The 27018-nt window shown below is 39.5% G+C and overlaps 1 protein-coding gene across 2 annotated transcripts in view; it reads right to left on the bottom strand.

The window, feature by feature from the left end:
- Positions 1–27018, bottom strand: part of abcb10 (ATP-binding cassette, sub-family B (MDR/TAP), member 10) — a 222451-nt gene that overhangs the window by 98161 nt on the left and 97272 nt on the right. For both annotated transcript variants that reach the window (XM_051924255.1, XM_051924254.1), the window contains exon 8: positions 15215–15424. In XM_051924255.1, the coding sequence (XP_051780215.1) occupies positions 15215–15424 (210 nt within the window). The remainder of the gene's footprint in view (positions 1–15214; positions 15425–27018) is intronic.

The raw sequence follows: 27018 nt of genomic DNA on the forward strand, positions 1-27018 counted from the left end.
GATCTGTGTAAGTGTAGGATGAAAGGAAATGCGAGGCAAGAAATGCTGAACACATACCTAAAGCAGAAAGGGCGATTGAACCACTAGGATCAAGTGATGATAATACAATACAGTTCTCAGTGTTTTTGGAAAAGTGTGGATACAAAAACTGAAACTGTTAAATTTTACTTTGGTAGGGCAAATTTTAAGCAGATGTAGGAATGACAAAGGTGGATGGACTGGGATAAGCTTTTAAGTGTTGAGACAGTCGAGGAGCAGTGGAATAGGTTTAAAAATATTTTACATATAATGCAGGACAGGTACATACTTAAATTTGGAATTAGTAGAAAATTTAAAAAACGGTGCCATGGGTTAATAAAGAGTTGAAAAAGCATTAGCATTGTTATGTATTAGAATTATTTTTATTAATATTACAGTATTATTATTCATTATTATTATGATTTGAATCATTATTATACTTTCTACACTTCTGACTTTGTACTTTGTATTTTGCAGGTTTTACAGTAAAAAAATGAGATTTAATAAATGTCATTTTTTGAAGCCAAAAAATTAAACACTTTTTTACAAGTTTTTTGTGAAAAAAAGTAATGCTGAGGAGGTTAATAAGAGACATAACTGAAGTTTTAAAATTATGAAGGGAATTAGTACAGTGGATTGAGACTGTTATTTTAAAATGAGTTAATCAAGAAGACAGGGACACAGTTGGAAACTTATTAAAGGTAAACGTCACACAAACATTAGGAAGTTTTTCTTTACATAAAGAATGATAGACACGTGGAGTAAGCTACCAAGTATTGTAGTAGACAGTAGGACTTTAGGGAATTTCAAAACTACACTTGATTGCTATTTTGTAAGAATTAAATGAATAGGACTTGCAAGCTTTGTTGGGCTGAATAACCTCATCTCATCTAGATTGTTCTAATAACAAAGATACATTACTTAATAAATATGAAAAATCATTAATAGAATTTTAAACATGTGGTAAATAATAAATAATAAGTAAATAAATAACTAATGAAAAAGAGTTAACAATAACAATAGGGAATAATGCACAGCTAAACATTTTCCTTATTCAAGATGTGTATGTACTATGGGAAAAAGCAATTCCTCAGTCTTTCTGAACTGGACTTTAGGCAATCATGATACCATTTACACAATATAGAAAAGAGGCTGTTGTTGGGGTGGCTGTTATCACTGACAATTTTCTTTCTGACATTGCTTGGTGTAAATGTCCTTGAAGTTAGGAAGTAAAAGCCCAGTGATGTGTTCAGCTGATCGCACCACTCTTCCTAGAGCCTTGCGGTCCTGTTTGGTGCTGGTCCCAAACCAGGCAGTAATACTTCCTATTAGAATGCTTTTAGTGGTAGATGTGTAGAAGTTCTTTAATAATTGAGAGTGTAGCCTAAAATCATTGAGGCGTCTGAGTAGTAAAGATGCTGTTGTGCCTTCTTTACTGAGGTGTCGGTGTGTAGTGATTTGGACACTGACTTATCTGAAACTGTCCACCCTCTCCCCCTTAGTGGTGTTAATAGTGAGGGAGTGGTAGTGTCTTTGCTGTTTTCTAACCAAGTCCACAATCAACTCCTTTGTCCTGCTGACAATCGGGAGTAGATTTCTGTCCCGACACCAGTGTTATAGACTCTCCACTTCATTCAGTTATGCCTGATCATTGTTATTAGATATCAGGCCTACCCCAGCTGTATCATGACCAACCTTGACAATGATGTTAGAATAATGTGCAGCCATATGTATAGAGGGAGTACAGTAGCGAACTGAGAACACAGCCCTATGGAGTGCATATATTGAGAGTGAAGGATAATGCGGTGTTGCCACCCACTTCAACCAGCTGGGATCTGCTTGTCGAGGATTTGAAAAACAGCTGCACAATAAAGTACTCAGACACAGGTCCCTAACCCTGGTGATGAGCTTAGAGGAGATTAGTGTACTAAATGCAGACCTATAGTCTATAAATGGTATTTGCACATAATTCCTTGTTGTCCAGGTGGGCCAGCACTGTTTGAAGGATCAAAGTAATGGCATCCTCTGTGGATCTAACTGAGTGATATGCAAATAGTAATGGATCCAGTTCCTTTGCAGAGACGTGCTATAGGCATAGTACAACAGGACAATAATCATTCAGACAAGTTTGACTTGCTTTCTTATTTACAGGGTCTGTCAAACACATGATCATTTACATCTGGGCATAAGAAAGATAGCAGCATGGTTAGATTTGCCCAAAATGTCAAGCAAGGGCTGAACTTTATACATGGGGTTATAGCCTGGCTCACCCCCTTGGGATTTGCTTCTGGTTATCACAGAAGTGAATAAAACTTTGCAGCAGCAGCATGTACCTATCACGCGGCATAACCTGTCCAAAGCCACCAGGGGACAAAGCACATTTGGACCAATGCTCCCTGAAGTTATGTCACCAGTCTAGTCCCATCTCTATTTGTAATGCCACAAAACCCTTCATCTCGTCTTTTGTTGTGGGTTTCCACTTTGAAAAATGAGAATTCAAGAGCAGCCCGCGATTCAAAAAATTGCTCTGCATACCTGTTTGTCTCGTCTGACAGTAGCGGAAAAGCAGCATCAGGAGAGAACAGCCTAAAGTAGTCCAGCAGCTGGTAATCTGTTGTGTCCAACAGCAAGCCATGCTGTCTTGTGAAGTCCGGTAGCCAGTTTGGCTCCCACGGATCAATATCTGGGTATTCCTCCCACATGAACCTTGCCGTAGGTGAATTGGCTATGTGAATGCGCTCAGCTGGCAGCCAATCAGCTGGGGCGGCATCAGCTGGGGTCCGATCAGCTGATGCCAGTTCCTCACTCTCTTGCTCGATCTCTGTCAACAAAATCAGTTTCTGAAAAATCAGAGTCTGACTCAGCGATAATGTGCAAAAAATTGTCTGCGGAGTATTTTCTTTTCTGCGCTTGCTTCACTCCCTTGTGAGATGTCGATGCCACCTTGCCTTTGTTTACATTTCATAACTCATGCACACACAAGGATTAGATGCAGAGTCAATGAGTCTAACATTCCTCCAAGCACAGAGGAAATGCCTGTGATGTAACAGTGAGTTTTGTCGCCATTAACAGCTGATTGTCGCCCTCTACCCATGGATGTCGACTTTTGTCAACATGCACCCTCAACCCCTTCTGTCGACAAAAGTCGACATCTGCCCTAAGAGAGTTAACTTGCCAGCCACGATGAGGGCATTATTCACATTATAATTCTGGTGGCGACAGTGTGTCTCGTATAGTTCTGTCTGGGCAGTGTCAGTGTCTGCTTGAGGTGGAATATGCATGCATATAACAACGATCAAAGTAAACTCTAAGGTCTGCATTTACCGTATATACTCATGTATGTCGGGTCTTGAAACCCAAAAAAAGATCATAAAATCAGACCGCAACTTATATGCCTGTTCAAAAATGCGACACTTAATTTTTTTTTTTTTTTTTTTATATACAGTGCATCCGGAAAGTATTCACAGCGCATCACTTTTTCCACATTTTGTTATGTTACAGCCTTATTCCAAAATGGATTAAATTCATTTTTTTCCCTCAGAATTCTACACACAACACCCCATAATGACAATGTGAAAAAAGTTTACTTGAGGTTTTTGCAAATTTATTAAAAATAAAAAAAACTGAGAAATCACATGTACATAAGTATTCACAGCCTTTGCTCAATACTTTGTTGAAGCACCTTTGGTAGCAATTACAGCCTCAAGTCTTTTTGAATATGATGCCACAAGCTTGGCACACCTATCATTGGCCAGTTTCTCCCATTCCTCTTTGCAGCACCTCTCAAACTCCATCAGGTTGGATGGGAAGCGTCGGTGCATAGCCATTTTAAGATCTCTCCAGAGATTTTCAATCGGATTCAATTCTGGGCTCTGGCTGGGCCACTCAAGGACATTCATAGAGTTGTCCTGAAGCCACTCCTTTGATATCTTGGCTGTGTGCTTAGGGTTGTTGTCCTGCTGAAAGATGAACCGTCGCCCCAGTCTGAGGTCAAGAGCGCTCCGGAGCAGGTTTTCATCCAGGATGTCTCTGTATATTGCTGCAGTCATCTTTCCCTTTATCCTGACTAGTCTACCAGTTCCTGCCGCTGAAAAACATCCCCACAGCATGATGCTGCCACTACCATGCTTCACTGTAGGGATGGTACTGGCCTGGTGATGAGCGGTGCCTGGTTTCCTCCAAACGTGACGCCTGGCATTCACACCAAAGAGGTCAATCTTTGTCTCATCAGACCAGAGAATTTTCTTTCTCATGGTCTGAGAGTCCTTCAGGTGCCTTTTGGCAAACTCCAGGCAGGCTGCCATGTGCCTTTTACTAAGGAGTGGCTTCCGTCTGGCCACTGTACCATACAGGCCTGATTGGTGGATTGCTGCAGAGATGGTTGTCCTTCTGGAAGGTTCTCCTCTCTCCACAGAGGACCTCTGGAGCCCTGACAGAGTGACCATCGGTGTTCTTAGTCACCTCATTGACTAAGGCCCTTCTACCCCGATTGCTCAGTTTAGATGGCCGGCCAGCTCTAGGAAGAGTCCTGGTGGTTTTGAACTTCTTCCACTTACGGATGATGGAGGCCACTGTGTTCATTGGGACCTTCAAAGGAGCAGAAATTTTTCTGTAACCTTTCCCAGATTTGTACCTCGAGACAATCCTGTCTATGAGGTCTACAGACAATTCCTTTGACTTCATGCTTGGTTTATGCTTTGACATGAACTGTCAACCGTGGGACCTTATATAGACAGGTGTATGCCTTTCCAAATAATGTCCAATCAACTGAATTTACCACAGGTGGACTCCAATTAAGCTGCAGAAACATCTCAAGGATGATCAGGGGAAACAGGATGCACCTGAGCTCAATTTTGAGCTTCATGGCAAAGGCTGTGAATACTTATGTACATGTGCTTTCTCAATTTTTTTATTTTTAATAAATTTGCAAAAACCTCAAGTAAACGTTTTTCATGTTGTCATTATGGGATGTTGTGTGTAGAATTCTGAAGAAAAAAATTAATTTAATCCATTTTGGAATAAGGCTTGTAACATAACAAACTGTGGAAAAAGTGATGCGCTGTGAATACTTTCCGGATGCACTGTATCTTGCCTCCTCCAATCTCGCATAAGTTTGTCAGACGCATCGAATTTTGTTGCAGCAGCGCAATTTCTTTCGCTATTTCAACAACGTTTCATTTAAAACCAGCTTCATATTTTCTTCTGATCGAACGCTCCATGTAGATAAGGGATGCTCTTACGAAAAAGGTGTATGAGGGTGTGAGATACAAGAAACACAAATCAGTGCAAACGTTGCTTTGGAATAGTTTGGGTATTACTGTGTGGTCACGTAGGCACAATACAGGCAGTGTACTCCGTGGTTACTATCTCAGGTGGGTGTTAGCATGTCATATTCTCTTGGACCAATAGCGTGAGTTTTCCGAATTCGACTTATACGACCGACATTATTAAATACCAGAAATTATACTGTAAAATCAAGTCCCGACTTATCCATGGGAGAACTTATCCGCAAGTATGTATGGTAATTGTCAAGAACTTCAGATCAGGCATGCAGCAGTTTGATACATTTACGTTCTCTGCTGTCGAACCAGTTGGTGTTAACCATGAGACATACACCTCCATCTTTCAATTAGCTGGACTCCTCTATTCTGTCCATAAGGTAAACAGGGGGAGATTCTGCAGGCCGAATTGCATGACCCCGTGCCGACAGAGTTAGCCATTTCTCTGGTGAAAAAAGGATGTTCTAGCCCTGAATATCTTGCTGAAACTTTATCCCTGCTCTTATGTCGCCCAGCTTGTTCTCTAGTGACTGGACATTGGCTAGTGGTAGTGGTGTTCGTTGTGCTCAGGCCTTAAATCTGTTGCACACTGGAACATTTGCCTCTGTGTTTCTTATGGGTATGTCTGCTTTTGATGTTGCTGTTTTTTCAGATGATCTCACATGGCCAAGCTGAGTCAGTGAATATGGAGTTAGAAAGATGGTGAGTGACCCACAATCCTATGTTTATAAGTCTCTGGCAATCACAACTCATGAAACTCTTCGAATCTGAGCCTGCACCAACAATTTAATGCCAAATTCCTTACTGCTATGAGACCTGCACATTAACATGAGCTAGCCAAGTATGGTTCAACAGCATGGTGGCATTTATTAGCAAAGCAATGGACATCTCCTTTTAGAAGTATAGATTTTTGTATGAAAGTGAGTCATGCCCCGTTCCACAGAAAATTAAAAAGGCAGTGTCAAGTGTTGTTTGCCCTGTGGCCTGAGGGCATTCCAGTTAAAAAAAAAGTCAGATTAAACATGGCCAAAGATAGTGGGGAGACAATAGAACTGAAAAAAGAAACAACACAAGAAGGTCATTAAACTGGCCCAGAAATATAATATGCAGGTCACTATCTTTGTTAACATCTGCTGCCAAGTGCTCACTGGGAGCTTGACAGCAAAACCAACCTCCAGATTCAAACAATAATGTAATAACAATAATAAACAAATTGGGACAATATCCTCAGCAATCCCACCATCCCATCCCGGTGTGCCTGCAAAAAAAAAAAAAAAAATTTGAAATGCAATTAGAAAATATGCTTTAACCCACAGTACTCAAAGGCACGAAACCCAACATCATCCACTTTTGGATTAACATTGTGAAAACATGCCTCTGTATAGCATCATGGGAAATGTAGTCCACCATACTAAGATCTCCATGGAATTTTGATTAGAAGGATTAGTAAAAGGTAACAGAAGGAATCCTAGAGGCAGATATGACATGCAGCAGTGTGGGACACACAGTCTGTCTCTAGGGACAAATGAATGTAGCCAGCACCTCCAGAGTTAACAAGCATAGGAATAAACAATACGTTAACCAGACCAGGAAAGCAGCGGAAATACACTGAAGTTGCTCTTTATGTCACAGTGGCAGTATACTCATGGAAACAAAGTTATTAATATCCTCCTCAGAGAGAACTTTAAAGGATAAGTTTGGCATTATTCACGTCTAATTTATCTTTTCACAATTTTGGTAAATATTAATTTGTCACCTAAAACATTTTAAAACATTCAATGACAGTCTGGTAGTGAAAATAGTTTTTGAAACAAATCACTATGCTGTGCAGTGTTTGGAAAGTCTCAATAAATCATTTGCTTCTTGCAGCTGCTGGCTACCTTTGCTGCAGACAACACGTGGGTGTTTTCAGTTCCCTGATCCTGTCTGGCATAGTGGGTAAACTAGCCCAGACATGATACTGATCCATAAACTGGGTGTTGCAGACAGACATTTCGGGTGAGGTTATGAGTGAGTGTAATTTTTTACTGATTGTGATATACCTACATTGCACTAATAATGATGACTTTAGTGAAGCCAATCACCCAGCACCAAAACTGTCCAAACTGTAGGATCTGTATCAGGCAATCTTCAAAAATATACTGTCATGGATGTAGTACATTGCGCCCAAACTGACCGGTATTAAGTTTTATATGCTGTACGAAGCACACTCTGGGTACCTCTGGAACTTGATATTTTACACAGGTAGAAGGACCAAGTGAGATGGCAAGTACAATTAATATGGCACTGCTACATCATCTGTGCTATCATTGGCAGACCATTTGCTTGAAACAAGGTTAGTTTATAATGATGGACAGTTTCAATTATTCAACTGAATTGTTTGAAATTTTACTTCTAAGGAAAACTGATGCATAAGGCGCTGCATGACTAAACCGCAGTGATATGCTTGATGACCCTGGTGTGGTGCAATAGTTGTGAGGCAAAAAAGGCAAAATGGCTGTGATTAAGTACAGGACAAGAAGTCTGCCCCTTATGTACTGCTCACAATGCAGCAACTGTCAATGTTTGTGTCAAGGGAAATGTGGAAGTCACGGTGCCTTGCACTATAGTAGGCTACAGTAACACAATGGGCAGTGTTAATCATGTGGATCAGGCACTGACACGCTTCCCTCTCACACGCAAGTAACAGAAATAATATTACAAAAAAATCATTTGACATCTGCTCGAACGGTGCCTATTTGCATTGGTGACTTCAAAACATTGTATACTAAATCTGCATAATTAATGCAGTTGAGAGCAGATGTACCTTTCTTTCTGTGATTATGTTGATATTTTCATATTTACATGTTTATATTACACATAGTAACCTTTTTAATTGTTGAAAAAAATTGAATTCTTTTGGCTCATGGGGTAAACATAATGTGAAAGAGGCTACTGTGCATGGCTAATACATAATTCTGTAGCAACACTTCATTTCATTTGATTTGAATTTAACAGAGCTATTTTCCAACATGACAATTACCCAAACACAGCTCCAGATTATTTAAGAGCTATTTGGAAAAGAACAAGAGTGATGCGGTGTTAGAGCAGATGGTTTGGCCTCTAAAGTCACCTAACATAAACCCAACAGGAATAGTATGGCTTGAATTTGGACTGGAGAGCTGAACAGTAAAATCAGCCAAGTAAATGCTCAGCATATGTGAGAAATTCTCCAAGACTTTTGGAAAAGCATCCCATTTTGCTACCACATGAAGCTGGCTGGCTAAGAGAATGCACAGAACATGCAAAGTGGTCACCAAGGCAAATTGTAACTACTTGGAAGAATATAAAAGATAGTTTAACAGTTAACAGTATTTCGTTCAAGTAATACAGTAATCCCTCCTCCATCGCGGGGGTTGCGTTCCAGAGCCACCCGCGAAAAAAGAAAATCCGCGAAGTAGAAACCATATGTTTATATGGTTATTTTTATATTGTCATGCTTGGGTCACAGATTTGCGCAGAAACACAGGAGGTTGTAGAGAGACAGGAACGTTATTCAAACACTGCAAACAAACATTTGTCTCTTTTTCAAAAGTTTAAACTGTGCTCCATGACAAGACAGAGATGACAGTTCAGTCTCACAATTAAAAGAATGCAAACATATCTTCCTCTTCAAAGGAGCAAACAAATCAATAGGGCTGTTTGGTTTTTAAGTATGCGAAGCACCGCGGCACAAAGCTGTTGAAGGCGGCAGCTCACACCCCCTCCGTCAGGAGCAGAGAGAGAGAGAGAGACAGATAAAAAAATCAATACGTGCCCTTCGTGCTTTTAAGTATGCGAAGCACCGTGCAGCATGTCACTTCACGAAGCAGCTGCACAGAAGGTAGCCAACGTGAAGATAATCTTTCAGCATTTTTAGACGAGCGTCCGTATCGTCTAGGTGTGCGAACAGCCCCCCTGCTCAATCCCCCTATGTCAGGATCAGAAAAAGTCAGCGCAAGAGAGAGAGAGAGAGAGAGAGAGAGAGAGAAAAGTAAGCTGGGTAGCTTCTCAGCCATCTGCCAATAGCGTCCCTTGTATGAAATCAACTGGGCAAACCAACTGAGGAAGCATGTACCAGAAATTAAAAGACCCATTGTCCGCAGAAATCCGCGAACCAGCAAAAAATCCGCGATATATATTTAAATATGCTTACATATAAAATCCGCGATAGAGTGAAGCCGCGAAAGGCAAAGCGCGATATAGCGAGGGATCACTGTAATTACATTTGGTTTTTTTATGTTTTTCATGTGTTCATTATTATTCTAAAATGTAGATAATAGCAAAAATAATGAATAGTTGTGTTGAAACATTTTACTGGTAATATTGCATACTGTACACAAAGACACAAAACTCACACATACTAATGATTTATAGTAACAACACTGACCTCATGCAGACACTTAGGCATTTAACAGCTTTTTCAAGTTTCACTAAACGAAAAAGCTTTAAAATAAATTTCAAGGAACATTATGTTATCAAAAACTAGCAATGGTAAGTTTATTTATTATTATACAAATGTTTCAAAAGGTTATATTAGAATCTCATTTATCTTTAACTAGCTGTCCCCTATGGTTCCGGCCGTGTAGTAGTGAAAGAGGACAGTGAGGAAGGCCCTGCCCGGCTCCCTACTCTTGACATCACACTTCCTTCTCCCCTCAGCCCACTACCTCTGTCTCAGATTAACGCGAATATATCGCTCCTGCAAGCAAAATCAACCGGAATGTTCAAGCAAATTCTAGAAAAAAAACCTGATCTAAAAACGTTCAGTAGTTCTCTCGTTCGCTAGCTAGGCAGAGGTAAGGAACGCCTCGGGGCTGGCGCGTGACTGAGGAGGGCCCCACCCCTGTCCCTTCGGGCCACTCAGATTTGCACAAATAAATTGGTACCACAAGCGAACTATGATATATAGCGCAATGAGAAGCCGCAAAATCAACCGGAATGTTCAAGCAAATTATAGAAAAAATACCTGATCTAAATGTGTTAAGTAATTCTTTCTTGAAAAGCGCAACGGACATATAGACAGACAAACGTGGATTTTATATATATAGAGATATAATTACATACGAAAAAGTTTGTGAACCCTCTTAATTATTTGGATTTTTGTTTATAATTGGCTGAGCTTTCAAAGTAGCAACTTCCTTTTAATATATGACATGCCTTATGGAAACTGTATTTCAGCAGTGACATTAAGTTTATTGGATTAACAGAAAATAAACTATATGCATCATAACAAAATTAGACAGGTGCATAAATTTGGGCACCCCAACAGAGAGATTACATCAATACAGTGATCCCCTACCTATCGCGGAAGTTATGTTCCAGCCCCATCAGCGATAGGTGAAAATCCATGATATAGAAAGACCATATAAATAAACATTTTTTTTTATAGTTTAAGCCTTAAAATACCCATCCCACATGCTTTAAATACATGTAAACTTATTAAAACACACTTTGTAAACACAAAAATGTGGATGTCGGGCTAAGCATATGAGTAACATCTCTCTATTATAAAACATTTTAACGTCACGCATGACAAGGCAGTGAGACGAAGAAGAACAGCTGCTGTACAGGTTTTTAAATGATCGACGCACAGAGCGACAAGCAGAACAGGCATCTTGGCAGAAGCAGCACAAAGCCAGCAGCTGATCTGTCCACTTCCACCCCCCCAACCCCCTTCATAACGTGTTCGAGAGAGACACATAGTGGCAGAAAAGTAGTGGGGGGTTGGGGTGGGTGGGTGGGTCTTGTTGAGCGAAGCAATCAAGCCCAGATCATCTCGGAGAGACACTTCGACGACGCACAAGACTAGACATTACAACCTTACAACGGTTACCTTTGCACGTCACGCCCTACTTACAAACAATTTAAAACAAGTTCACTGACATCTAACCTAGCAGTTGTAGGAATGCTTTTGGCAAACAATTTTCAGGTGCTCCCAGCTCTTAAAACAACGACAAGCAGAACATGCAGCTTGCCAGCAGCAGCTGCAGCTAGACACCAGCTGAACCGATCACATCTCTTTAGCGTGCGTTCAGAACCACCCTTCACAGCGAGCGAGAAAGAGATTTAACCACGCCCGGGGCAGGAAATAAACAACAAATATTGTTTTTACAAAAGTTTTAAAGTAAAAATGAAAATAATGCATATGTAACAATTCCCATGAAAATAACAATCTCTTTAAATTGTTTATCCGTTAAATCAAACCTGGGGGTGGGCAAGCGAAGCGAGCAGGGGGCGGAGCGCCCTAGTAATAATAATAATATTAATAAATCCACGATGTAGCAGGGGGCGCAATAGCTGACCTGCGATATAGCGGGGGATTACTGTACTTAGTTGAGCCTCCTTTTGCAAATATAACAGCCTCTAGACGCCTCCTATAGCCTTTGACGAGTGTCTGGATTCTGGATAGAGGTATTTTTGACCATTCCTCCATACAAAATCTCTCCAGTTCAGTTAAATTTGATGGATCCCAAGCATGGACAGCCTGCTTTAAATCATCCCATAGATTTTCGATGATATTCAAGTCAGGGGACTGTGACGGCCATTCCAGAACATTGTACTTCTCTATCTGCATGAAATCCTTTGTAGATTTCGAACTGTGTTTTGGGTCATTGTCTTGTTGGAATATCCAACCCCTGCGTAACTTCAACTTTGTGACTGATGCTTGAACATTATCCTGAAGAATTTGTTGATATTGGGTTGAATTCACCCGACCCTCGACTTTAACAAGGGTCCCAGTCCCTGAACTAGCCACAGAGCCCCACAGCATGATGGAACCTCCACCAAATATGAAAGTAGGTACCAGGTGTTTTTCTTGGAATGAGGTGCTCTTCTTCCGCCATGCAAAGCGCTTTTTGTTATGACCAAATAACTCCATTTTTTTCTCATCAGTCCAAAGCACTTTGTTCCAAAATGAATCTGCCTTTTCTAAATGAGCATTTGCATACAACAAGTGACTCTGTTTGTGGCATGAGTGCAGAAAGGGCTTCTTTCTCATCACCCTGCCATACAGATGTTCTTTGTGCAAATTGCGCTGAATTGTAGAATGATGTACAGATACACTATCTGCAGCAAGATGATCTTGCAGTTATCTTTGGAGGTGATCTGTGGGTTGTCTTTAACCATTCTTTAATCCTGCGCATATGCCACTCCTGGATTTTTCTTGGCCTGCCAGACCTGGGTTTAACAGAATCTGTGCCTGTGGCCTTCCATTTCCTGGTTACATTCCTCACAGTTGAAACTGACAGTTTAAACCTCTGAGATAGCTTTTTGTAGCCTTCCCCTAAACCATGATGCTGAACAATCTTTGTTTTCAGATCTTTTGAGAGTTGCTTTGAGGATCTCATGCTGTCACTCTTCAGAGGAGAGTCAAAGGGAAGCACGGCTTGCAATTGACCATACCTGTCTATGAAGTTCAAGGCTTAACGAGCTAATCCAACCAATTTGGTGTTGCAAGTAATCAGTATTGAGCAGTTACATGCATTCAAATCAGAAAAATTACAAGGGTACCCAAATTTTTGCTCAGCCGTTTTTTCACATTTGATTTAATTTCATACAATTAAATACTGCTTCACTAAAAATCTTTGTTCAGAAAACACCCCTGTACTCAGATGTTCCTAGGAAATGAAAGACATACCACTGTTATCTTTTTTGTTGAGTGTAGAGTAAATTATTATGCAGGCTAAGAAGGGTTCCCAAACATTTTTATATGACTATTATTGTTCAATGAAACAAGTTAAATGCACTTTAAAGAGAATTAATATTTTACAATCACTTGCAGCTTTTTGACACACATTGTTTTTTGTTTAACAATATGGCTCAAGAAATATTTACAGTATTTAACCAAAACAGATTATCAATGCTCATTAGCTCTTATTTTGGGGCTCAGATAGGCATATACAGTGGTGTGAAAAACTATTTGCCCCCTTCCTGATTTCTTATTCTTTTGCATGTTTGTCACACAAAATGTTTTCTGATCATCAAACACATTTAAACCATTAGTCAAATATAACACAAGGTAAACACAAAATGCAGTTTTTAAATGATGGTTTTTATTATTTAGGGAGAAAAAAAATCCAAACCTACATGGCCCTGTGTTGAAAAAGTAATTGCCCCCTTGTTAAAAAATAACCTAACTGTGGTGTATCACACTTGCATTCAATTTCCGTAGCCATCCCCAGGCCTGATTACTGCCACACACACCTGTTTCAATCAAGAAATCACTTAAATAGGAGCTGCCTGACACAGAGAAGTAGACCAAAAGCACCTCAAAAGCTAGACATCATGCCAAGATCCAAAGAAATTCAGGAACAAATGAGAACAGAAGTAATTGAGAGCTATCAGTCTGGTAAAGGTTATAAAGCCATTTCTAAAGCTTTGGGGACTCCAGCGAACCACAGTGAGAGCCATTATCCACAAATGGCAACAACATGGAACAGTGGTGAACCTTCCCAGGAGTGGCCGGCCGCCCAAAATTACCCCAAGAGCGCAGAGACGACTCATCCGAGAGGTCACAAAAGACCCCAGGACAACATCTAAAGAACTGCAGGCCTCACTTGCCTCAATTAAGGTCAGTGTTCACGACTCCACCATAAGAAAGAGACTGGGCAAAAACGGCCTGCATGGCAGATTTCCAAGACGCAAACCACTGTTAAGCCAAAAAGAACATTAGGGCTCGTCTCAATTTTGCTAAGAAAACATCTCAATGATTGCCAAGACTTTTGGGAAAATACCTTGTGGACTGATGAGACAAAAGTTGAACTTTTTGGAAGGCAAATGTCCCGTTACATCTGGCATAAAAGGAACACAGCATTTCAGAAAAAGAACATCATACCAACAGTAAAATGTGGTGGTGGTAGTATGATGGTCTGGGGTTGTTTTGCTGCTTCAGGACCTGGAAGGCTTGCTGTGATAGACGGAACCATGAATTCTACTGTCTACCAAAAAATCCTGAAGGAGAATGTCCGGCCATCGGTTCGTCAACTCAAGCTGAAGCGATCTTGGGTGCTGCAACAGGACAATGACCCAAAACACACCAGCAAATCCACCTCTGAATGGCTGAAGAAAAACAAAATGAAGACTTTGGAGTGGCCTAGTCAAAGTCCTGACCCTGAATCCAATTGAGATGCTATGGCATGACCTTAAAAAGGGCGGTTCATGCTAGAAAACCCTCAAATAAAGCTGAATTACAACAATTTTGCAAAGATGAGTGGGCCAAAATTCCTCCAGAGCGCTGTAAAAGACTCATTGCAAGTTATCGCAAACGCTTGATTGCAGTTATTGCTGCTAAGGGTGGCCCAACCAGTTATTAGGTTGAAGGGGCAATTACTTTTTCACACAGGGGCCATGTAGGTTTGGATTTTTTTTTCTCCGAAATAATAAAAACCACCATTTACAAACTGCATTTTGTGTTTACTTGTGTTATATTTGACTAATGGTTAAATGTGTTTGATGATCAGAAACATTTTGTGTGACAAACATGCAAAAGAATAAGAAATCAAGAAGGGGGCAAATAGTTTTTCACACCACTGTATGCAATTTTACATCACAATCACTGTCTGTGGTGAGTTTCCACATTATTTCCATGTTTGTTTAAGATTTATTTTGGTAGATCAGTTTCTTTCTACATCCCAACATGTGTATGTTAGATTAACTAGTGAATCTAATTTCACTTGGTATGAGTGAGTGTTGCCATGTGCATTACTATGCTCTAGGATCCCATTCAGCATTGCTTTGTGTTTTATGACAGATACAGAAGGAATAGGCAGTGGCTTTCTGTGACAATTGTGGTAGCTCAAAAGTAGGAGGAATGAATCTTGCATTAGGAATACAAGTTCATATTTTTTTTTGGGTACACATAAAAATGTAGAATGCACATGTTCTACCAGTACACATACCTGAATCAGGATCATAAAGCCTCAAGAGTAAAGACACTAGACTGGATTTTCCAGAACCACTTGGCCCAACAACAGCCATCACAGAACCAGCAGGTACAAAAAGGCAGAGATCCTGAAATACAGGTGCATTTTTCCGAGTAGGGTAGGCAAACGTAACTCCTCTAAACTCCAAGGCCCCCTTCAACTCTTCTGGTGATAATTTAATTCCTTCTAAAATACAAAAAAAGAGAGACATAAAACAATATAAGCAACTGGCATGAAACAATATAAGCAATCTAACAAAGTATAAAAGTATTCAAAACATCCATTCACTTTCTTAACGCACTTATTCATTACTGGTAGATGTCTGTTCTCTCACCATTTAGTGCTGACCATTAACCAAACATGCTCATCTTCAAGATGTGGGATGAAGTGTGAAGCATCTGTAAGAAATCCCACAATCCCACATAAATAGGAGGAGAATGAATAAATTCCACACAGCCAGTGTTCAGGGCAAGGACCTGAATTCAAAGGTCTAAAGATAAACACGGTGCCTCTGTGTGGTTCAGTTTAATTCAATTCACTCTTATTAAGCACATTTCCATTAAAAGGAGCCCAGCATACAATACAAAATTAAAAAATTGTATAACTAAGACATTTAAAACAAAGACAAAAATGATACTGGATCACGATCACGTGGAGGTGATCACGTCAGCCAGTGCTTTGGTCAGGGCAGCATTTTCATGTAATTTTCTTTAACATTACGAAACAATAACACAAAAAAGTTACGTGTGAACCTAAACAATTACATACACATCCAGGACTACCTTTAAAATTTTTGAGAAATAAAATTTTATTTAAAAGTTTCAAATTACAGAATGCCTTGCCACATGTCAGTATTTGGTACTGGTATTCATTTCTTTGGTTTACACATACTGCCATAGGTGCAGGAGAGTGGGAGGAATGGGGGTTTATGGTAGTCTTGGAGCAATACTAAAGAGAAGTAGCAAAGGTAAAAATTACGCTCTTTATTTCATGTCATGTTTCTGTAAGGGGATTGAATCAATGTCATTCTTCTTATGCACAAAATATGTTTTCTTTGACCGACACTAAAACTAAAATAAGTCTCTAGTACCTCTGTATTTAACTTGCTAGTTACAGTGCTTAATGCTCTAATATAATGACAAAATTCTATGAACCAGCTACAGATTGATGTCGAATGTAGAATTAATGTAGAATCAACACATAGGAGTTATTAAAAATGTAATGGCATTAAATTTAAACAATAACCTGAAACCTGACCTTTTAATAAAAATACTACTTCAGCAAGTACAATCTGAATTAGAATGCCTTTCTAAAAAGCAAGTTGAAAAGAAGGCAGTAAGAAAATGAGGCCAATGTATTAAATCTCGAATTGGTATGGCATATGAGACACAAAAGTGTCAAAGTAAAATTAAATGATCAAAACAACTGTATACTTCAAATGCACTGCTAAAGGTTGACTTAATTGAAATAAGCCACCTCTTAAATGGGCATACAATAAAACTTGTGTTAAAACTCGACAAATGCCATTCTCAATTGTTCATCACCATCACCGACTTTATAATTATACTCTAAACAAGTATTTTTCATCTAGTGCACAATGAAAACTATCCAGGTGAGCCGTATAGGACCACCTGTATGAGCGGGCAAAGGGACGAAGCTGCTTGGAAAAGGAATCCAAAGTGCTCACTAAGTGCTGTGTCTGTGAACACCAACCTCCTAGTTGCTTTTTTTTCCTGCCGTTCGGACAGTTTATCAAGTGTATAGATTTAGTGTTTTGTGGTTGGTATAATTGTGGTGTGCCTAGGGATTTTCTGGGTTACAAAAACATACCATCACAGAAAAACGGTTGGAGAACACTGCTCTACCTAGACTTTTGCTCCTGGCACGCTAAAAAAGATCTCTGTAGCTGCTATCTTATACTGTGCATTACTTGGATGGTTATGTGGTGTTCTTTGTATAAATTAGTGAAGATACTGCAGACTGGAACAATGGGTGGGGATAATCATTACACTTCTATTTCAAAGAATTTTGTCATTATATTAGGGCAGTAAGCACTGTAAGCTACGTAGCAGACTGGTAAGTTAAATACAAAGGTACTAGAGACTTATTTAGGTTAAAGTGCCATTCAAGATAACTTATTTAGCACTTACAGGATTTGACATTGATTCGATCTTGCTCTTTCCTCAAACGCCCCTGAACCTATGTCAGTATGTGCAAATCAAGAGAATGAACATCACTGCTATGTATTGACATGTGGCGTATCGTTGTGAACCATGAAATCAGAAATGCTAAACCTTTAAATGAAAAATTTATTACATTAAATTTTTAAAAGTAGTATATATATTTGGTATGGTATTAGATGTGTGTATGGAATTCTTTAGTTACAAAACTAGGACTTAACTTTTTTGTACTATAATTTTGTTTATAAAAAAAAAAAAAAAAAAAAAAATTACATGAAAATGCAAATCTGACCAAAGCACTGCCTGAGGTGTTTGCCTTGTGGCCAGCCCTGGATGCAACTATAATTTTTAATGCATTCAACAGGCCAGATTGGAGATTTCAAATCCAAACAGCAGCAGAAACATTTATATTATAAAAAAAAAAAAAAAAAAAACAAGAATCCAGACTCACAGGACAGATAATACATCCAATCAATCGATAAATAAGTAAATCAATCAATAAATACATAAATAATAATAAAAAACTTAACAGCCACACGACATGCGCTTCAAAACAGGTAATGAAGCTATGCATGTTTGGACCCGGGAATACTTGGATGGGAGATCATCTAGAAAAAGCTTGGGTTGTTGCTGGAAGAAGTGATGCTTACAATATGGTGTGTGTGTGGATCCCAATGCCCTAGTTCAGCGACAGGGAAAATGTGCTGTAAATATGGTGCTGTCCTTTCGATGAGATGTAAAACCGAGGTCCTGATTCTCTTTGGTCATTAAAGATCCCTGGGCATCTTTTGAAAGGAGTAGGGTTTATCCCAAGGTCCTAGCTAAATTTCCAATTACAGCCCCATCCCATTTTGGCCTCTTAATCATCCCCTGTCTCTAATTGGCTCTCTCACTCACCCCTTCACCATCTGACATCTAATGTGTGGTGGGCGTAGTGGCACAGTAATGTCTGCTGTTGCATTATCCAGGTGGGTGCTACAAATTGGTGGTGGTTGAAGTGGCTTTGCTCTGTCTAAGTGCTTTAAGTAGTGAGAAAAGTGCTATATAAACGTATTTTATTATTATTATTATTAACGAATATATTGGGTGGAAGCATTGAATTGCCTAATAGCAAGTGGGCATAAAAAGACCCCCAGAGGCACTTCTTAAGTGCTCCAACAGTGCATCTTCTGCAAGGATGAAGGGGATTTTTCATGATGTCAATCCAATTTTGCAATCATCCTGTTTACCACAATATCTTCCAGTGTGTCCAGGATCACAGGGCATCTGTGATAAGCACGCTTTCTTGAGAAGTTTGTTCAGGCATTGTGCTTCTTTTGTGTTCCGGTTGCTTCCCCAGGAGTCTGTTTCATAGAACACCACATTGGCTACAACGAATTGGTAGAGCATTTCCAGTAGCTTGCTGCATAGGTCAAAAGATAAGAGTCTCCTTAGCAAGTTCAGCCTTAACCGAAATGTTTAAAATTATGTAAGGAATTAGTACACTGGATTGAGACTGTAACTTTAAACTGAATTCAACAAGAACACAGGACACAGTTGGAAATGTGTTAAGGGTAAATCTCGTACAAATGTTACAAAGTGCCAAAAGTATTGGGACGCCTGCCTTTACACACACATGAATTTTACTGATATCCCATTCTTAATCACATGGGCTTTAATAAGGAGTTGGCCCACCCTTTGCAGCTATAACAGCTTCACCTCTTCTGGGAAGGCTTTCCACAATGTTTAGGAGAGTAGTTATGGGAATTTTTGACCATTCTTCCAGAAGAGCATTTGTGAGGTCAGGCACTGATGTTGGATGAGAAGGCCTGGCTTGCAGTCTCTGCTCTAATTCATCCTAAAGGTGTTCTATCTGGTTGAGGTCAGGGCTCTGTGCAGGCCAGTCAAGTTCCTCCACACCAAACTCATCCATTTCTTTATAGACCTTGCTTTGTGCACTGGTGTTGTGATGTTGGAACAGGAAGGGGCCATTCCCAAACTATTCTCACAAAGTTGGGAGCATGAAATTGTCCAAAATGGCTTTGCTTGCTGAAATATTAAGAATTCGGTGTAGCATATAGATGATGGAATCCTCCGCTCCCACCTTCTCCTGATATGCAAACTGCAGAGGGTCAAGGGCGTGTTGAACCTGTGGCCTAAGGTGGTGAAGCAGCAGCCTCTCCATGGTCTTCATCACATGTGATGTCAGAGCAACAGGCCGAAAGTCATTCAGCTCACTAGGACGTGATACCTTTGGGACTGGGGTGATACAAGATGTTTTCCAAAGCCTCGGGACTCTCCCCTGTTCAAGGCTCAGGTTGAAGATGCGCTGTAGAGGACCCCCCAGCTCCGATGCACAGACCTTCAGCAGTGTTCGTGTTACAGTCCACATACTGGGAGAATGTAGGTAATGTTTTGAAGTAGAAGTAGTGTTTTGAGGCAGTCTTAAATATGGCTTATACAAAGCTATATAATACCCATGAATATTTTTTAAAACTCTTCAGTAGCATGGAGGGATGAATTAGATTTAGCCAAGAATGTAGAAAATGCAAGGGTGCTTTACTTAACAAGTTTTTTTAATATTAAGTAGAAGGTAATGATAGCGACTTAAGACTGGCAGAGTAGGGTGGAGGTAAAAATGGGTATGTGAATAACATGTATTAAGCTTCAAATTCAGTTTTAGTTTTAAACGTACTATATAAAAGAAACCACTCCAAAACAAAAAGGCTATTGTATTTCACTGTATTTGCTAGTGGCAGGTATTTTACATAATCAGGTGAAAAAACCAAGCTATATAAACAGAGAGGCAGGGCCTTTTCAACTACTTTTTAGAGTCATTTTAACTATATGTAAACAGTGCGATGAATTTCGTACTTGCATGTCTTCCAACAATAACAACAAACAATGAATACACAACAATTAATACAACAACAAACATTAAGTAACACATCAGATGATATATTTGAAAGGATCACTCAGTTGTCATTATGTGTGGCTTAAATTGTGCTAAGAGAGGTTTAGTGTAGTTATGCTTTTTGCATTGCACACATTAAGGTGGAATGGTGGATCCGAGCATAAGGATGTGGACTGGAAGGTTGTTGTTTCAAATCCCATTACTGCCAGAAGGAATCCTGCTCCGTTGGGCCCTTGAGTAAGGCGCCGCTTAACCTGAATATTGCTCCGGGGTGCTGTACTACGGCTGAACCTGCACTCTGACCTCCAAAAGTCATATTAGGCATGTACACTATTCTTCCACCAGCTTATAAATCTAACCATATACTACATTTCTTGTTATTTGTTTAAAATATTGCTGTGTATTGTTTGATAGCAGCTTCCTAATAAACACTGAAATTTATTTTTTAGAGCATTTTAAAAACTTAATATAAATATTAGAGCACCTGCTAAATTATTATTTACTAATAGGAAATACTTAACGATCATTAGAATGCAATATTTAGTTCATTCAGTTACTTCATTTGAGAAACAGACCAATAGTGATTCAATTCATATAAATGAGAAATGAACAGCAAACTTCATATTTTGCAAATAAGGACCAAGAAGCTGAAATGTCTATTGGGGTGGGATTTTTAAATAATGCCTGTGTTTAATATGTTTAAACATTATGAATGACTTTGTCTAGGTTTCATACATGCATTACAGGAATTACAAAGTGTGACCAATTCCACTTTTCTCTTTGACCATGTCACTTTGTATTTACAAGGAATCCTATTTCCATAAAGACCTTGGACCTCATATATAAACGGTATGTACATACAAAAATTTTGCACAGGCCAGTTTCCACACACACTTCGAGCAGTATAAAAAGTGACCCTGATGTAACGCTATGTACAGTTTAATGGCAGCCTCACACCATGCTTACGCAAGTTTCTGTTTGGTTTTGCAAACGGGCAGCACCCAGCATCAAAGCAGTGCTACTGTTTCTGTATTGTGTCCCTTTCTTTTCTAGATTTGCATCAATGACGTGGGATTTATAAAATACACCGAAATGTATTAACTGTATATCATTTATACATTTAATTTACTTGATTGTTATCATTCTGTAACAATATAATGATGCACAGAATGGCCAAACTATTCCAACTACCATAGCTACCTTAGAGTTGTTAGAAGACATCGCAAATGGAAGAATTTGAAGAGAGTGCATATTTTCAGATGATCATGACTGCTTCCAAATCTATTTCAATTTCCAAGATTTATCCTCTTGGAGCTGTGTGATGAACTTGTGCTAGCTTTGCAAAGACAGACTTTTGAGTAATGGTGCTCTACCTGCTCCTTTGCAAGTTCTGTCCACTCTCGGGTTTTAAGCCACAAGAGCTTTTCAACATCAACTTGCTGACGATAGGGTATTTCACAGTCATCACTGAGTCTCGCCATGCCAGCTGTATAGGATGGTATTATCCACTGGTCATCCAGATATATAAGATTTCCTCAAAATATGGTTGAACTGGGAAACATGAAATTGCGATTTGCAGCCACATCCGGTTTTCCAAATGTAATCAGAGTGGTCAACTGCAAACACACTGCTAACGCAACAGTGCTGGACAAGTTATATCATCAACTCTTTTGTCATCAACAAAAGAATGAGCTGACATTACATCATCTATAGCAGGAGAGCCTATAAAAACCTCAACTCTGCACAGTTGCATGTGCATTTTCTAACTAGTGCAGCAAAAGGTAAGCAGTCCTTTTAAGGAGAGCAAGTTACCTTAAAGAGCCATGTAAAGAGCAGAGAATTTATCTGTTGTGGTTCTCAGTGCCACCGCTACAATATAAAGGCACCTTCAGACTATGAATTTGCTTGATCTGCCAAATCGGACAGTATTACAACCTTGTTTGAATGTGATTAGCAGAATGTAAAAACGGGTAGTCAGATGCAGCATTTATTATCTAACCAATTAATTTAATTTCTGGTCAATCTATATATATAATTCACTAAGCCACCGACAAGTAGCCACCCATGGAAAGCACGCCGGAAGGGGCGTGGATTCACTAAGCCGCCGACAAGTAAGATGCCCATGGCACACGCAGGAAGGTGCCACGCCCACCAACTCTAAGACCATTGGATACGACGACAACTCGCAGAGCCACACCCACCAACTCGGACGCGACGACTCAGAAAAAACACCTTCATTTATGTTCGTCTGTCCAACAGTACACATGCACCTCTGAGCTACGTTGACTTTTCGGTTACGACGCACGACCACGTGCACCATAGCAAACTGTTTTACACACTACATACAGCAATTCGCATCCGCAACAAACATGCATCTTCTTAGATGGTCCTGCAGGAACACGGAAAACGTTTCCCCGCCCACCAACACTCCTTATTCCCCGACTGGCGTCCACTGCATCCGCGACAAACATGTGTCTTCTTAGATGGTCCTGCAGGAACACGGAAGATGTTTCCCCGCCCACCAACACTCCGTTTTCCCTGGCCCGCGTCTACCCTCGCTCTTTAGGCATTCACACTGCCTGCTCATGTGCCCGGACACAAAAACTCACCGACCACCCAGTTAGTCCCTTTCGTCTGCGCTAGGAGTCCACATGCACCTCTGAGCCACGTTGACTTTTCATTATTCGTTTCGGTTATGACACCCGACCACGTCCACCATCGAAAACAATGGGAAATGAACAACGAAGCCCCACCCAGAAACTCTACCCCTCCGCCAACTCGAACAGCTCATCAAACACATACTCGCTTTGGTCTGTGCTGCTGTCCAAATCCAGCTGTGAGCCACGTTGACTGTTCTTTTGCCCTCCATGGCTACGGCTTCAAATGTATTTCATGGAAACAACACTTCTTTCAATGTTATAGAAATTCCTGCATCAGGTAACTGTTTGTTTCTATCAGTCGGGTTTTTTTGGAAAAATGTCATTGAAGAAACTGTTGCTCTCAAACTTCGCAACATGGCTGTTGGCTTTGTTTGCCAACATTGGGATAACGTCGGCGAGGTGGTCACAAACTGCAACAACTCACCACACAAGGACGCCCTGTCTCTTGAGGCATTCACACTGCCGGAAGACAACTATGGGATATGCAGAAAATAGCCATGTCAGTCAACGCAAATCAGACACCCAGGCAAACAACACTGAATAATCAATAGCTGCAACTACTTTGCCCACCCCTACTCCTCACCTGAGTCAGTTTCGTCTGTGTTCAGCAGTGTTTCCCAAACTCGGTCCTGGTGAACCCCTGTGGATGCAGGGTTTTGTTCCAACCAGATTCCGAATCATTAATGCCGGTGAAACTCACATTTCCAGTTTTCGCTGTGCGCCATGTTTTAATGTGAATTCTACACACCGTGTTTGTTACACACAAGGCCCCTTATTTTTTTATTGTAAGTTTTTGAAGGATGCACTTTTTATTTGCATTTGTTAAACGACACTCCAAGAGTCATAAGAAATTCTTACTTTGCAGATGCACCTCAAACAATAACATCCAACTATAGTAGCAATACTAAAATATTAAAAAGTACATAAAGTATAAATGTATATATAGACTTAGAATATATAAAATATATATTCAAACCACAATTTTGGCTAATCTGACAGCTTTACTAAACACATGGACTAATTAGTGTTACTGAATATGCCCTCTCAGTATAAAAGACTGGGGACAGGAAAGATCCAGTAGTAGATTACGGAGTTGTCTTGCCATATTATAAATTTTTTTTGTGCATTCATTGGTCTTTTTCTTGGATTTTGCTTTCAGATTGTGTTTTCTGGGACTTGTTCACTTAGCACTGCCTGTAAGGCAACTCCATTTGCCAGATTTTGCTGTATTTCGTATTTTCTTAAATAAATCCTAATTTATACTCTGTTTGCCTTTTTGAGTACAGGCTAGGGGCTTATGGTCATCATCCACCTTGTTGGGTTTTCTGCTTTATTTAAAAACTTTTCTAATTATTTTGTCAGCTCTGTTTATTTGGAGCCTGCCAGTTTGGAAGAGAGCAGCTAGTGTTGAGGAAAAGATTTGAGGTGAGTCTTCTCAGAAAGGTTAGTGAGGTACCACAGGAAAAAAAAAAAACAAGACAAAACAACCTATGTTGGATAAAAGAGAATAGCAGTAGAGAAGTCCAGGAGAAATAAATGATTGAGAAAGAAAGTAAATACTTGTATAGAGAAAGAATACCCCTTAGCATTGTGCTTACCCAAAAAAATACAAGCTAAAAACACTGACTTTATTTCAACAAGAAAAATGTTATTACGTATAAGAGAAACGTGTAAATACCAAAACATCAACATAAATACAGACAAGTATAAAAGTATGTCTAGTGTCCACTGCTGTACTGGTGCAAGTTTAGTAAATATCCTTTATCTGATATATTTTGAAACAGTCACTAACACACAGTGCAATGTTGCTGGGATAGTAGAAGTGCATTTCTTTGCATTCTTTTCTTATAATATTTTTTTCTGTGCTTTGCAAATGAGAAGGTAGAATGTCAGTGCCTGACCTGATCAAACCTGCCCATTGTGTTATTGCAGGCTACCACAATGCTGGGTTTAGTGACTTCCACACTGCTGACTCAAACATGGACAGTTGCCACAGTTAGACAGCTAACATCTTGCTTGTCCTTGCACCTGATCGCAATTATTTTGCCTTTTTATCACACAATTACCACTGCACCATTCTGAAGCTTTATGCAACTAAATTCCGTGGGCATATCACACCAGTTCGGTTGTACAGTGATGTATCATGCTTCAGTTTCACTTTCCATTTCCATTCATATCCAATTTTAAATTGCTGACTGCTTACAAATAATGACATTGAAGTTCACGCTATTTACCCAGATTAATAGTGCAGTTATGCACTATTTATGCAATTATATGCAGGGGCACAACATTTTAAAAACAGATATAACATTTTCTGGACAATACATTTGTGTGTGTGCAAGCCATGCCCGATTGCTGGGGGAAGTTTAGCTGGGTTAAGTCTCCCAAAATATTATGTTAATCCAACCCACCACCCACACTGTCTGGCTTCACTGACTGAGATGATATGGCAATCGCCTCATGCAAAACTTTGGTAAAGGCATCATTGCCATGTAACATTTTTGTTGTAATACAATAATAAAACAAAAAACTTAAGTGTAATCCCTCCACATACAGTGCCTTATTTGTATACTGCCTAATATACTATACTAATTGTGAGAAATACTGGAGCCGAGAAACAAAAAAGTCATAATGGTAAAAAAGCAACTGTAAAAAATGTGAAGAGTAAAATCATAAAGTCATTGATGGTGCTGCACAAAAGAGGACTAGATTTGCGGAGTTATACCACAAGTTTTAATGTAAGCCCATTTCAGAACTGCTTATAACTGGAACCAAATTTTAGCAATGCATTCAATGTCTATGGTAGCAGTCATACTTCATATTGATTACTTAATTCTACTTTGCCATGTCTGTGTTCCTATGCTATGCCAGTTTGAGGTTTATCATTGTTGTTGTTGTTGCTGCTGTTTTGGGATTATTATCTACGGTATGTTATAACCTTTGCTTTTTTGCTCCTCTCTTCTAATATTTATGATGGGTCAGTACCCACGCATATTTTATTTTATTGTAACGACCCGTAAGGTCACTCTTCAGGTCCAGACCCATGGGTAGTACAGTATATATATGGATTAAGTTATTTTGTAAACGTTTATTAATTTCTGGAATCTTTGTCAATTGTAGTGTGTTAAAAGTCTAAGCATGTACCGTGTATGTTTAGTTAATATGACAGGTGCATTTTAGCTTACAGGACAGTATGAAATAGCTGAGATTTTTAGAAGCATGCAGGAGGAATATACAGTAGAGTTTCATTTAGCATTGTTTCATATAATAAATTTTATTGTTTTTAGTACTGATTTTGTGTGTTTACTGTTTAAAGACAGTCATTTTTATTGTTGTTCACTTTTTTCCAAAAATATGTTTTGTTTTTTTTTTGTCTTATGTTCAAAGAATGCACCATTTCGTGAATACTGGACAGCAATACATATTGCATGAGAATGAAGTGTATCTTCTCCTGCCTAGAAGGGATATATGAGGATTAGCAGAATGGGCAGCAAAAATGTACCTTACGTCAGGTGGCATTATGAAAAGTACTGTTGGGCTCAGCAGTGGAAGTACTCATTTACTCACTGTTGGCTTCACTCTCTTAGCATTTAATGTTAACCCCATATATACCATTACATATTGGATTTTTAGAAAGTTACCATACCATCCACTTCCACACCCCCACATCCCTGCATTTCAAATGTCCCCATTACCACTTTGGTCTGGCGCCTGGGCTGTTGCAAACACAAGAAGAAAGAAATGATGAAAAAAGCATGTTTTGTCAAGCACTGTTTATAAATACAACACATTAAAGCTCACATAAAAATACAGAAACTTGAATGTGTTGGGGGGCTAGTGACCTGATACCTATTAAAAAATAAATGATCATAAAAAATCATCTTTGCTTATTTTAGGTAGTAAATTGTTGTGGATGTATGAGTACACCTTGGGAAGGGAGTCCATGCACACTGTATGACTCTTTATGATCTCATAATCAGGAAACATTTCCAGAAAAAGGTCACCCATATTTTTGCCTTGACTTGTCTGAATAATGCATATAAATCA

Source organism: Erpetoichthys calabaricus, chromosome 3 (assembly GCF_900747795.2).
Source record: "Erpetoichthys calabaricus chromosome 3, fErpCal1.3, whole genome shotgun sequence".
In the NCBI taxonomy this organism is placed as follows: Eukaryota; Metazoa; Chordata; class Cladistia; order Polypteriformes; family Polypteridae; genus Erpetoichthys; species Erpetoichthys calabaricus.